Source organism: Tiliqua scincoides, chromosome 2 (assembly GCF_035046505.1).
Source record: "Tiliqua scincoides isolate rTilSci1 chromosome 2, rTilSci1.hap2, whole genome shotgun sequence".
In the NCBI taxonomy this organism is placed as follows: domain Eukaryota; kingdom Metazoa; phylum Chordata; class Lepidosauria; order Squamata; family Scincidae; genus Tiliqua; species Tiliqua scincoides.
The window spans coordinates 24,260,389-24,275,007 of NC_089822.1; the positions used below are offsets into that span (position 1 = coordinate 24,260,389).

General features: G+C 44.0%; 1 protein-coding gene across 7 annotated transcripts in view; it reads right to left on the reverse strand.

Moving 5' to 3' along the window:
* The window catches only part of PDE4D (phosphodiesterase 4D), a 624,208-nt gene that overhangs the window by 128,530 nt on the left and 481,059 nt on the right, over positions 1 to 14,619 (reverse strand). For all 7 annotated transcript variants that reach the window (XM_066614472.1, XM_066614473.1, XM_066614476.1 and 4 more), the window contains 3 exons: positions 12,326 to 12,362; positions 10,857 to 10,930; positions 9,695 to 9,744 (listed from right to left, as the gene is read on the reverse strand). In XM_066614472.1, the coding sequence (XP_066470569.1) occupies positions 9,695 to 9,744; positions 10,857 to 10,930; positions 12,326 to 12,362 (161 nt within the window). The remainder of the gene's footprint in view (positions 1 to 9,694; positions 9,745 to 10,856; positions 10,931 to 12,325; positions 12,363 to 14,619) is intronic.

Here is a 14,619-nt window from a genome sequence, read left to right on the forward strand (position 1 = left end):
GAGGCTTGCGCTATATCCAGCGCAGGATAGGGGCCAGACGCAGCTTACCTCCGGGTAAGGGCTGCTGGCCCCATTGGGTTTCCTCGGACTTGTGCCACCTCTCGAGGTGGTGCAAGTCCAAGGAGAGCGGAGCGGCTTGAAGCCGCTCTATTCTTTCTGGGAACAGGGGTTGGGATCCAGCATAACTGCCAGATCCCAGCCCGCCTCCCTCTCCCTGCCAGCCTGCCCCCAGGGCCACCCACCGCCTGCCCTCCCCCCACCCAGGAACACCTCCCTCCCTCCTCCTCCCTGCCTCCCTGCCACCTACCTTTTCCGCCTGCGTTGGCCCAGTGGGGCCGACGCAAGCACCTGAGGGGAAGCCGGTGCAGAGGCTTATGTCAACCTCTGCAGGTTGGCACTTCTCAGAGCACTGGCCTGGCTTCCCCTTGAGGAGACGCAAACACGCTTTACGTTGAGTTAGGATTGTGCCCTCAGTCTCTGATGTATGCTTCTGAGGCTGCAATCCTAACCACACTTTCCTGAGAGTAAGCCCCATTGAACAAAATAGGACTTACTTCTGAGTAGACCTGGTTAGGATTGTGCCCTAAATCTGACTTTCTGGGACAAACAGCTGTTACCTTCATGTCCAACTGTGGACTTCCTTGTAGCATCTGGTTGGCCAATGTGAGAAACAGGATGCTGGCCTAGATGGACCTTTGGCCCAAACGCGCAGCAGCGTTCTTACATTTTTGTATTCTTACAAATATTACCTGTAATCGTCCCAGTTTGTTTCCCCATCTTTGAGTAAGAAAACTCCTTTATTGCATTCCTCTCATGTTCTTATTTCTTAATAGATGAATGATTAATAAACATAAGTACTTTGAAATATGACATGGAAAATCATATTGTGTACCTGCTTAATAATGTTTGTGAAGAAAAAGAGACTGATGGATTGACTACACTGAGAAATGGAATAACACTTTGGAACTTGATTCAATAATGATGTACAACTCAGTCATTAACTGCGGCAACTTTGAAAGTTTTCAGAAAGCCAACCCACACAGACTTTTGTATGTGGTATTGCCAGCACTGACCTGACCAGCATAGCTAAAAGGCACCATGTGCTAATTAAAAATGGTGACTGCCAAAACACAGAAAAGGTCATGAGTCTCTGCCCTCATTCCCGCCCCATAATTTCAAAGAAGAATTTCAGCTGCTCCTCTGTGGAAATACATTTCACAGCAATCTACCTTACAGCAGCAGGACAAAAGTTGTGGTTTTTGCAGACTGACTGTATGCACATGCATGTGCGCATGTGTATCACTCAGCAGACCCCAAGTATCTGATGAACAAAGCTATCAACAACAAAAAGGGTCCAATCCTATCCAACTTTCCAGCACTGATGCAGCCATAATTCAGCTCCAAAGTTCCCCTACCTTGAGGAGGCCTCCATGACTGCCCTCCCACTGGCATGGCTACATCAGTTCTGGAAAGCTGGATAGGACTGGGCCCTTAGCCAGGATACAGTAAAAGTTTAGGCCAGTTTCAGAAAAAGATTGGTGCTTACTTTTCCATCATCCATCAGCTATGTCTTTTTTGCAATGTTTCAGGGGCACTTGCCTATATAGAACAAGGGGACTTGTCCCTTCTGTAAGGTATGAAAGATTGCTATGGCTCCAATCCTACATACATTTACCTGGGATTAAGCGCCACTGAACTCAATAGAACTTCTGAGTAAGCACTGTAAGGATTGCATTGTAAGGCATTTTCTGTCTTTTTTGAAGACAACATTTCATGTACTCTTCCAGTGGAGCAGAAATGAAATGGACAGTAATATGGTAGCTTCAACTCTAGGGCCATTTAGAGATCCTGAAGCATGGCTTTTTCACAATGGGCTGGAAACTGAATTAAAATGGAGGTTCACACACACCACTGCTATATTATCCAGCAATCCCTTTCCCAAGATCAGGATTCTTTTATGATGCCAACTCATAAATCAGTTCAGCAAAGCTTCTTTCTAGTGCTAATTAAAAGTGTCCTGGTGGCAAGCTCAGCCTGTTGCTCCTCAGATTGGTTTAGCTGGGTCCCCAGTGCTAAATTGCCCCTTATTTAGTCAGGCTTTATTTCTGTGAGGAACAGCTATGATTACCATGAAGTGAGGAAGGGGAGCACATGAGGGGAGGAGTAAAGCCAGGAGCCTGAAGCCCATTCCAAATGGCCAAACCACGGAATAACTTTGATGAGAATCAAATATGAATCTATCTGTCCATTGAGATCAGAGAGGGAGGTTCTCTTGCATGTCTTACTGCACTCTACAGTGTGGATGAATTGATACACTGCATCTCAGCAGTGGCCCCCATTATGTGGAATTCCCTGCTTAGTACTGTGTTGTTGTCCCCTTCATCATCAGTATTCTGCTGGTGCTGGCTCTTTTAAAAAGCTTTCTCCAAGCTACTTTGATCTGTTAAGTTATCCTGATGATTTTTCTTTGCTTCATGTGCTGCTGTTTGCTCTAGTTTGCATTTCTGCATTAATTTCTTTAAGTTGATACAGTAACCAATCTGGGAGAAAAGTGGACAGGAGAAAAGTGGGCAGATTTTCCTTTAATAAAATTTAAAAATCCCTGAACCAGGTCTACATCTTTTACAATACCTGCAAATTACTGTTTAATTTCAGAGAGAGAAAACAGGTTTTCCTAACTGGCCCTCCATTTTATTCATTTCATTTTGCCACTGATTGTTCTCTGAAGGTTTGGAACCTAACATTTTGCTTGCTGACAAAGCTCTCTTATTTTTAAGGAAGAATAATGCAGTGCAGTGGGTAAACCACGATAATACTTTACTCAGTGGTTTATACTGAATGGGTGGAAACATGTACAATACACAGATCTAATCATCTGTTCAGGATTGAGGGGGAACAAAATGGAAAGTATTGAATCTGTTCCCCCCTCCCCACTTTTCCCTTATCAACAGCCGCAGTTTCTGGATTGGCCTTCTAGCCCAGGGAAACGCACACACAGTTAGCATCACTGTTCACCAGATGGTTGGTTGGCAACCTTCAGTCTCGAAAGACTATGGTATATAAGCCTACAGTACCTGGTATTCCCAGACGGTCTCCCATCTGAGTACTAACCAGGCCTGACCCTGCTTAGCTTCTGAGATCAGATGAGATTGGGCATGTGCAGGGTAACAGTTGCTTCACATTTATGTTTCTGCATATTAGATGGATGTAAATAAATGGCTGCTTTTCTGAAAAAAGAAAGAAGACATAACCTAAGGGCCCATATCTGCATGTGTCTCAAGGTAGTAGGAAGATATTTCAAAGTCAATTCACAAGCTTAATACTGATGACAGTTTCTGTTGCAGTTGCTTCACGTATCTAGGGAATTATAAATATTTCCCATAACAACTGTATTTTTTTATATTTAAAAATTATGTTGGGGGGGGCAGTGAAACCTCAGATAACTATTGCTTTGTTTACAAGTATGTGGAACATTTCAATTTTCTACCCTCAAGCTTTTACTTTTCTATCCTCAAGCTGAAGTCCCCCGCAGAACTTCAGATTTAGCAGCAAAACCTCAGCACTGAAAGAGATAAATGCTATGACATTTTCTGCTCTTTGCTGCCCCCTCATGTGGTTTTATGTGTTAACAGATAACTTTATGATTTGTCATACAAGTGGAAAAGGCAAGCACCCACCTTATCTCTCACTTTATTTTGGCTGCAGCAGGGCAGGCCCAGGACTACCTGATGCCTGAGGAGGCATGCCAAATGCTGCCTCCCTTTATCTAATGATGTGCTCCTCCCACCCTACAATTTTCCAGCTCAGTACTCTACTTCCTTCCACATTTCCTCTTCCTCTCTGTGTCCCCCTCTTCCTTTTCCAATCCTGGGAGTGGAAGGAGAAGGAAGAGCAAATGGAGCCAAGTAGGCAGATAGAGATGGGAATCTTCCACCAGTCTGGTGACTGAGGCAACCACTTCATTTGGCTTCATGGAAAGGCCAGCCCCAGCTTAATAAAATCCATGTGCAGAGGACTTGAACTTGGGGGACAAGCAATGATCACACTGACTCATCCATCACCAACTTCTAAGCATTGATAAAATCTTCTAGAATCTAGTTGTAAGAACAGCCCCACTGGATCAGGTCATAGGTACATCAATCCAGCTTCCTGTATCTCACAGCATTTGCCCACCAATTGCCCCCTGGAGCACACAAGACAACAAGAGACCAGAAACCTGGTGCTCTCCCTTGCATCTGGCATTCTGACAGCCCATTTCTAAAATCAGGAGGTTGTGCATACACATCATGGCTTGTACCCCGTAATGGATTTTTCCTCCAGAAACTTGTCCAATCCCCTTTTAAAGGCGTCCAGGCCAGTCGCCATCACCACATCCTGTGGCAAGGAGTTCCACAGGATGTAGTGATGGCATCTGGCCTAGATGCCTTTAAAAGGGGATTGAACAAATTTCTGGAGGAAAAATCTAACACGGGTTACAAGCCATGATGTATATGTGCACAGTATCTGTATACTGTAAATCAATATGTGGAGGTCAGACGTGGGCCCAATTTTGCTTTTCCCTTCCAAGCATTGACAACTGTGTTTTCTTCTGCTGGAACTCACAGTGACATCTTTATGGCTGCAATTTTAATTAAGTTATGCTTTGTTTTAATATTGGGTTTAAATCAGTGGTTCCCAAACCGGTGTGTCGCAAACCACCAGGGGAACCAGAGGCAGAACACTCCTCCTTTAGGGGAGTAGCCCTGCTCTGATGGCAGCAACAGTGCTGCAGAGATCACAGTGCTGCTGTTGCCAAGTTTATTTCTTATCTTGGGGGCAGATGCAGCCCCCTCCAAAGTTCTCCAAGGCTTCTGCAAACAATCCTTATCTCCAACCAGCTCCAAGGTAAGAAATAAGCCACTTGGTGGCAGAAGTGCTGCAATCTCTGCAACACTGTTGCTGCCCTCCTCCCTGCCTCTCTCCCCACCCACACAAATACTTACTTGGTTCCCAACTCCCTGTAGGAGTTTGGAAACCACTGGTTTAAATCAAAGGGCATTTAAAACTATCAGTGGTTTGGGACCCGCATATCTGAAAGTGTGCAGAAAGTTCCATTTCCTCCCAAATGAGACTCTCTACACACTTTTGTCTACAAAGGCAGTCCTTCTGACTCCATTGGAAGCATAATTGGCAGAAACTAGGGACAGGACCTTATTAGTAGTGGCACCCATACTGTGGAACAGTTAATTCTATTCAATTTAAAATTACTCTTTAGGTGAACTTTTCAACAACATGACTGATGTTTTGATGGCTGTTTGGTATTTTAAATTATTTGGTATGTGATTAGAAATTACCAGCAAATGATCACTTGTGGTGTCTTTTGAGGATATGTTATTGATGTTGCCAACTGTCTTGGATGACTCAACTGCAGAGTGGACAGATGGGACAGCAAGTTTCCAAATCAAAAATCAATGATTTTTTTAAATTTCATAGCTCAGTGAAGGAAACCACAAATGAAATAGCAACTTTAGTGGCATCTTAAACCTCTGCAGTCTTGATGCAATGCAAATAATGGGCACAACCCTGCCAAAGTTCAGCTCGACAGAATCCCCCTGGTTTGATGGAAAAGCTGGACTTGTGCATCAGTCTCTCCAACTCAAATTCAATGAGGCTTAAAAGTGCTTAACTTTTGTTGGACTGGGCCCAATGTTTTATTTACTGAAGGCTTTCTTTAACAGGCATGCTTCAGTGCATTCAGCTATGATTTACTGAAAGGGAAACACCTGGCTGGCTGGAGAGTAGAAAACAGTAAGTTTTGAAAGAACACAATAAGCTCAAGCCATGTTGGTTTAGAAATACCAGGTTTAGGCAACTGGAGGCAGTGGTGTAGCTAGAGGTGGGTGCAAAGCACTAAGTTATGCAGGGAGCCTCACCACAGCTTGCAAACAGCCCCTCCCCATCCTCTGGTGGGAGTGGATGCCTCCATTTTGCTCCCCCTGCCCAGAATGGCTCCAAAGGGGAGGGGGAAGGGATGTTTGCATGCCACGGTGAGGTGCCCTGCAAAACTTAGCACTTTGCACCCCCTCTGGCTATGTCACTGGTTGGAGGCTTTGCTCCTATAAATGCTCTCATTCCAACAGGAGGAAAGGTAACAGCAGCTCCTGCTGCCCCAATTCCAGTTTCCTCATCTCCAGTCTGTTGGAAATAATCCCTGCATAATAATATTCAGAAACAATATTCTAAATATACTATTCCACAGGAAGTGGAGGAACCAGCAATGGAGCAGAAGGAGCTGCTGCTGCTTTTTCTTCTATCAGAACAAAATCTTGAAGGCAGGAGGTGATCTCTTATGCCTAACCAAGCAACCCTAGTACGACTACGTAGAAATGTTAATGCCCAACAAGCAACACTACTTTTTGGCATTGTGCAATAAGGGAAGAGAAAAGTAGGGGTCAACAACAGGGGAAAGTGGATTCATACATCAAAAATGTTAAGCATAGATATGGGGAAGGAAGCAGAACTGTGGAAGTGGGAATTAGTTGCTACAAGGATTCTAGGAGACCCTAACTGCAGTTTAGTCCAGGTCAGGTCCTCTCCTGAATTGGCAGGCTAGAAGGCACTCTTGGCAGAAGCACCAGGAGTATTTTTACAATGGGCCCAAAGGAAACTGGGGATACTGAAACTATCCAGTGTTTGCTAGTCTTTTAAAGCTTCAAGTCTTGATGCCTGTTTCTGAAGGTCTCCATGGTATACACTAGCTAGGAAAATGACAAAGAACCATAAGAGACAGAAAGAGAAAGCAGCAAAGCAAGAAGAAAGCAAAAGGGACAAATGATCTAGTACTCTGTCACATCCCCCTTCCTTCTGGCTTCACAAATGCCATAATACCTGAAAACTTTGGGCTTATTCTTCCAGGTCATGGCAACCGGCAGACTTTGCCTCTTAGTTTCTCTGGGTACTTTCCCTTTTCTACTCATTCATCCTGCTCCAGGACCAAGTCCTTGCAACTACCCTTTACCAGGATGAGCAAGTGAGCCCCCATGAAGAAGCAGCTTCCCATGTTGGACCTGGGCAAATAAGCGCAGGGGAGTCAATGGCTCTGCTTTTTATAATCTGTTGGTATTACTCTGCTTTACCTGTGGGATTGAATATGGGGAGGGGTCACCTGAGCCACTTGAGTTTCCCACTCCTAGAAATCAGGTGGCCTTCATAGCCCAATGAGGTGGGTCAAAGTCAGGCTCTTTGTTTACCATTCGGCTGGAGAAAAAGATGATGTTCAAACAATAAACACCACCATGCAAGAATGGAGCAACCGGGAGCACCACCACATAGCACACCACATGCTGCTGTGGCAAGATTTTTTAAAATGCCTCTTACTGTGCTCCAACACATAGTTTTCGTAAGCCAGGAAATGCAGGTATTTTAAAGGAACCATGTGACTGATGGAGGTGCTTGCTTCAGACAGTCCCCTTAAAACTATGTCACTGCAGTTCCTGTTTCATGAAAACCATATGACAGAGCATGGTAAGAAAGTGGATCAGTGTGCCTCATATCCATGGTGGGCTGAAGGGAGATGGCAATACACTTGGGGTGATGAGAACCCCAAGTCCACTGCCCCCCTGCCCCCACCATCTGCCACTGATATCAGCTGTGATACCAGCTGTGATGGGCACCCCAAGTCCACTGCCCCCTTCATCTGCCACTGATGCCAGCTGTATCAGCCGCTTCATGGCAAGGCTGGCCCTGCCACTTCAATAGAGCAAACCTGGCTACTATTGTGAAGGACTCAAGAAGCCCTTTAGGATGTTGAGGCATCACTGAAGCTTCTGAGATGACTGAAAGGCCCCAAACATGTGAAAAGTAGGCAAGGCAATAGGAGAAAATCAATAATTTTCACAAGAGCTTGCCTTTGTACGCACTGAGCAATAAACGAGGAACTTTCCAGCAGTAACAAAGACAGGCAGGCAGCACTTCTCAAACACCCTGGCAGCCTGTGAGGAGAAAAGCTGGTGCCAAATTTCTAAATTACTGCAAAAGGGGGGGAGGATTGGGGGTAAAATCCTCTATCATCCTTTCCCCTTTGGCATAAAGTCTTCATATAATGTACACTGGCCCAATTACCAGGTGTTTCTAGCCCTCTGGTAGCAATTCTGTGCTTGTGCCACAAAGTCTGTTGTTATGGCAACACCTATAACATCAAACAGAGCACCTCTGACTCGGGATGGGCCAACCAGTTCAGGCAAAGTACTATCTGAGTTGAAACTCGGGTGCACCTCAAGTCAGTGCATCAGTTTAGCATTTCCACAGTGTAGCCAAACCATACAGTCAAACTGCAGCCAAACCGTTCAGGCACCAAAACACACCCTTCAATTGAAAGTCAAGGTTGGTAAAGTTGGCAGAGCTTCTAATGAAAGACGAGTCATCTAAGCTCACAGCTTTTCCAGAGGAAAAGCTGGACTCAGCCCAACACTGCCTCGCTTCTTCAGTCTTTGGTCCCCTGAAACACTTCCTAGTTTCCAAAATATTTTACTGCCCCTTTTACAGTTAGGATGTAACTACAACAGTGCTCACAGTTTATGGACACAAGCTATTTATTGTGTTTGTGCACTCGAAGGGATTAAAGCAAAAAGGAAACTCTAGGCCAGTATCCAGTTTAAAGAAGAAATAACAAACTTCAGAGATTATTGGCTCTTCCCATCTTGGCAGGAGCTGCTGCTCAGGGGGAAGGAATTAATATAATACCTGTTAGACTGTAAAATATAAGTGACCACAGACTGACCAAGCATAGCAACGCCTATGCTTGGTTCCATGTGCATTGAATGTGCAGGAACATAACAGTATGACAAAGGGGCAGTTAGGTTTGTTGAGCATGGCTATTGAATACATAGCACCAGTTATCTCATATCTGGGTGTGCCTGCAGGATCAGGGCACCCAGGCTTAGATTGCCCCATTCAGGGGACATGATCACCATCTTTCTGGCCATTGCAATGGCCATTGACAACAGAAGCAACTTGGGAATCATCCAAGCAGCGCAAGGCTGATTCAATCAGTGCCTCCATCGCTCCAGCAACTAAGATGTTTGATCTGGGTTGCACAGGAGAAAGAGAAGAGAACAGAGCCTGCACAACCAGCTAGAAGGGTTTTTAAAGTTCAGACAAATGATGAGAACCAGAGGGCAGAAGGCCGAGGGCTTCCTGCCAGCCTCCTAGAAGTAAGAAGGGCTGTTAGCCCAGAGAAGCAGCCCATGCAGGAGCTGGGTGTGTTGAAGGAGCTGTTGAAGTTCTCACAACTGGCAAACGAGTTTGAAAACCAAACCACATCTTAGAGTATAGCCATAAAAACAATAAGGAAAGGTATTTTGCTTCATGTGTAGTTTCCTTGCTTGTATAAAATATACATGTATATATAAATGTAATATAAATGAATAAAATGTATATAAATGTATAAAATATACATTTTAAAATAATGTATAAAAGAACAACTGTAGTCACTAGTATTTAAGTCACAGGAAGAAAGAAGCACATCTTGGACATCACAGAAGGGCAAATGTTACAGGCAAAAATGGGCCTTTTAAAGAGCTAAAATTGAACATGTACACGATTATAACTTAATAACATATTATCTAGAATTTGGTGGATTTCACTTTTTTGATTATAAAACTGTAACCATGATAATATCTCATCAAAATGGTGTGACGACATCAAAGTATCTTACCTGTTATGGTTGCTTTGTTGATGGATGGTTGGTTACACATGGGTGACCGCCTGATGAAAAAAGATATAATGCAAGGCATAAGCTTTTCTAGGTGTGGAAAACCTGGGTTCAAATCCACACTTAACCATGAAGCTGGTTGGGTTGCCTTGGTCTCTTTCTAGCCTATCTCACAGGGCTGTTGTGTAGGCAAAATGAGATAATTCCTCCGATCTTTGGAGGAAGGGCAGGATAAAAATGTGATAAATAAAAAAACAAAATGTATGCACTTTTAAGACCTACTGCTTTCGATGGGAATGAGTCTTATGTTACCAAATTATGTGCTACATGAATTGTGTGGCCACACCTCTAATACCTAGGATAACTTGTCCTGACATTGCACCACTGTGCATTTTTCCACTTCTTCCCAACAGTAGCCAATGGATTGGAATACAAGTGGAGAAAGCACAAGGTCAGCACAGAAGTAGGCTGCCACAGATATTATGAAGGATAATGGGGGAATGAAACACATGGTTGCTGTTTCCAGTGCTCTTCAAGAATTTAATGTAACCTGTGCTCTTGACCTGAATGAAGAAAGGTCACTGCTGTACATGCAATGAGCCAGGAGCCATCTCTGCAGTGGCCTTTCCCAGCAGCTGTGATCACAGAAATGGGCAAATGGTTGCTAGTTCACCATATATATGGACATCCTGGTTCACAGTAACCATGTCAATCAAGATGCGAATGCAATCACATCATTGGCCCTGCAAATTCACCCTTTCTCATGTAAATAGAATGTGTGAGGAACCCCAGACCAGGCTGGTACCATAATAGGCAAGGGGGCTTTAAATCTACCCTTATCATGGTCCTGATGTGGACCTCTGTATGTTATTTGCCCTGAATAGCTCTCTACAGACAACACCAGCTCATCCCCTGCAAAGGGCCCCCAATTCAGACCAGGACTGTGTAGGGCTAGGAATAAAGCCTTCCTACCCCAGGCCCTGCTCTTGATTTCTATTTGCATAAGAAAAAGCAAGCATGACAGAGGCGGTAAATGACTAAATACTCATCTAGGGTGGCCCCATAATAAATTTGTATCTGCATAAACAATAGCATGGGGGAGGGAGTTAGAGTGTGAAGGGGCATGAACTCAAAATGTTATGGAGAAGAAAAAACCCACACTTACTTGCTGGGTGCTCGATCCTGTAGGTTGGTTAATGCAGCAAAGTTATTCCGTACAGTACGTAAACTGGCCAGCACCTGAAACACAGAAAGAGGATGCTTCATTCTCGGTCTGTTCAGGTGTGCTATGGACTCCTCTGGACAGATGGCAAAAGACTCCCTAAATGGGCCATTTCACTTTGCAAAATTGTTTTGGTGTCTTGAGCCTTTGACCGTTACTCCACAATGAGGTTGTTGTTAAAACTAGGACAATAGTTTTGTCACTTTCTTTCTTGCTAAAGAAACCATTATTTGTTTAAAAGCAGCCTTGTTCAAAAAGGAGGAAAATTTTCTAACAAAATGCTCTTTGTCTTTCCAAACTGACCAGACTTGGAAAAGAATGGGCCATTGCTATCCAGTACCCATTTGAATCACGATTACTACAGCAGTTAACATCTGCACTGAAAGAACCTTTGACATTTGACCTCCGATCCACGCAAAGTTATTATCAAATAAATTCATATGAGTTCATAAATCTGTGCACAAACACTGACAGCACATGTGAAGGAACTCACACTGGTGTCGTCGTTGTGAGAAGAGTAGCAACAGTCTGAAGGTAGGTTCCTAAGGCATAATAGCCTACACTTCCACACCCACTAAACACTGTGGTCCTGATTAGTGGGGATAGGACTGAACACGTGGGTGTGGGTGAGAAAGTGGTATGGACAGACACAAAATATCCCTTAGCAGACTCTCATGAAGAGCTGACTACCACAGTGAAGCCAGATCCAAGGGGGGCATGGGTGTGTGCCCCCTAACTGTTGCACCAGCAGGAAGGGCATCTGCTGGGATGAAGAGCAGTCCAAGCATGGCTGGGACCCCAGGTCTACCGACCTGGAAGAGACTGCTTCAGAGGGCAGTTGGAATGGGAGCCCAGGTCTACCCAGCAGGTAGATCTGGGCTTCAAGTCCGGGCAGGAGCCCTGGTCTACCCACCCAGCAAACCTCAGCCACAGAGACCAAAGTTCAGCTGGGAGTCCAGGTCTACCTGCCTGGTTGATCTGGACTCTGGAGTTAAGGTAGTGCTTACGCCCCAAACAAAAACACTGGATCTACCCCTGAATGAAGCTGACCATGTTTCAATAGCAGTTTATGATATAGTATAGCAAGGTAGTCTAATATTCGAAGAAAAAAAAAAGTAAAATAATTCCATAGGGTTAGCACAAATCCTAGTGCATGAGGCTAAGGCACTCTTTTGATCCTAGACAATGGATGTTTGGCATTGTCTGATACATCTCAAGTCCTAGGTCATTGCACTGCCAAGCAATAGGTAACAATGGAGGCAGTTCCATTTCAGAATGTTATTTTTGCTTGGCTACATCCCACGATCAGCAAACAATTGCAGCGCCCTTTCAAATGTAGGGTTCAACATCACCTAAATATACAGCTTACCCATTTGATCTTTTCCCAGGGCTACTTGGCATGTTTCACCTACCTGAGCAAATGGTGTCACAATCAAGTCATCTCCATGTCTGGAAAAGAAAAGAAACAAAAAACAAACATCAGCATTAGGTGGGAGGGGGGCCTTTTTCAGTGTAGATACTGCAAAAATTACCCTACGAAAAGATCAGCTCACAAATGATGATTGTCTACATGATTTTCATTAACTTTACCATAAGTTACTTCCTCAACCTGCATTTATTCCAGCTTTGCTATCAGAAGTATAAAAGCATAGTCTAGCTATAGCATAGTCACCTGAAGACAAGTAAGTGCCCATGACTTCAGTTTTACTTTTTTACATAGCAGTAGAGAAGTCAAATGAGCAGACCGGATCCTCTGGCTTGTGTTTCCCCACCTTTTAAATTCAATGGAATCCTGTAGCTTTAGAATTAAGCTAGGTATTTCCTGGAAGTTGATAGCATCCGCAATTACCATTTATTGGGGAGTCCAGCCCACTTAAACACTGCAAATGATTTGCATTAAATGAGATTAACAGATAATAATTTGTGCAAATTGGACAAGCAAGTAACTGAAGATGACAGGAAAGTGCTTCATAGGCTAATAAAAGCCCAGTAAAACTTTTTGACTGACTCACATGTCCGCAGCATTACCGAGTGTGTGCTGTTGCTAGAGCAACGGTACCCACGTCACACTGTGACGTAGGAGCAAAGTACCAGGGTGATGTGTCTTAGCGGGCAAGGGGAACGAGCGAGAAGATCACCATCATAACCACAGAAAAATAATCTTCCATCAGGTCCAAGATATTTCTCACTCTCACAGAAATAAAACTCCAGGGTTATGCAATGTTAACCCACGTAGATACAGGTTATGTGCAATACCTTGTTTCAAGCACCACTTAATAATCTAAGGGAAAATGAACTAAGGAGATGGCAAGTCATTCATTATTGTTGAAATGTTCACAAAGACCAAAAGCACACAGCCAGGTCAATCTTTCTAGCATCACAAAATTGGGAAGCCCTGTAACTGTAAACAAAGAATTCTATCAAAAATATGTCTTGTGTGAACTCTTTTTTATTTATTCTGGTACATAAACTGCTTTGTGAACTTTTACATAGTAGTAGTAGTAAAGATAAAGGTTACAATTCTGCTCCAAGTTCATTTCTTTGAAGTTACCAGGATTACACACATGTAACTGGCTGCAGCCAATGGCTCCCTCTTCAGCTAAGGAGGAGGAAGAACTCCTAGTACAGCCTTTAGGCTCCTTCTCTCCTCCCTGACCGGCTCTATGACTTCGGTTGCATTGCTACATATGTGGCTTTCCCCCAGAATGGCTTGGTTCTTAATTACAACTGTGTGCCACTATGTGCTTCCTCTATATGAAAAGAGTTCAAGAGAGGGCAAAAGTAAAGGATTTCTGCTACAGCATGGCTCTCTCCCCATTAGGAAAATTTTTGAATTGCCCAGACTGAGAACAAGGATACTGGAACACATAGGTTCACAAAGAAATATCATACAAATAGTCTCTTGCATGTGTGTGTGGGGAGGAGGGGCGAGGTCTCTTTCAAATTCAAAAGATTTCAAACCCAAACCCTGGAGTGTTGTCCAAGTCTATGTCTGCCCGTCTGCTTAGAAGTGCTATTCAGGCACAAGGCCCCTTCTCCCCCATCAGAGTGAACAGCAACACCACCAGTCATTGCAACTGGTGTGCCATGGCACATTGGTGTGTTACAAAAGGTCTGCAGGGGGTCCATGGGAGTTTGGAGAACAGCATCGAAAATCACGGAAAAACTCTTCTGGGTTCTACAGGAGTCAGTGGAGGAAGAGGAACAGACTGTTTGCTACTACTGACAGTTGCCCTAGAAAGAGAGCCACAGAACCCAGACAAGTCTCACACAAGCCGGAAGTGACAACTTCCTAAGAGGCTAAGACCATAGATGTCAGTGCGCTATGAGAAGACAAATGTTGAAAATCATTGGCTTGGACCAAACCCTTCCCTTACAATGTGGCATCGCCAGTCCTATGACAGAAACAGCCAGGAGCAGTTGAGGATAACTCTGGCTGAGCCTTTGTTGCCGGTCACATTGCAGTCACATTAAAGAGTTTTGTAAGGCAGTACAATGGAATTGTGTCTTACGTGGGGGTTTGGTTCTATAGTAAGCACATAAGGTGAAAATTGCATATTGTCAAAATTACTTTGGTTTCTTTGGTTGAGCAGCATATGAAGTAGTTGGTTTGTGTTTAGGGACCACATTGTACAAAAGAAATACATAGTGTATCTTTAAAAAAATTAGAACCACACTGTGAGAGGCATACAGGAACTGAGACCAA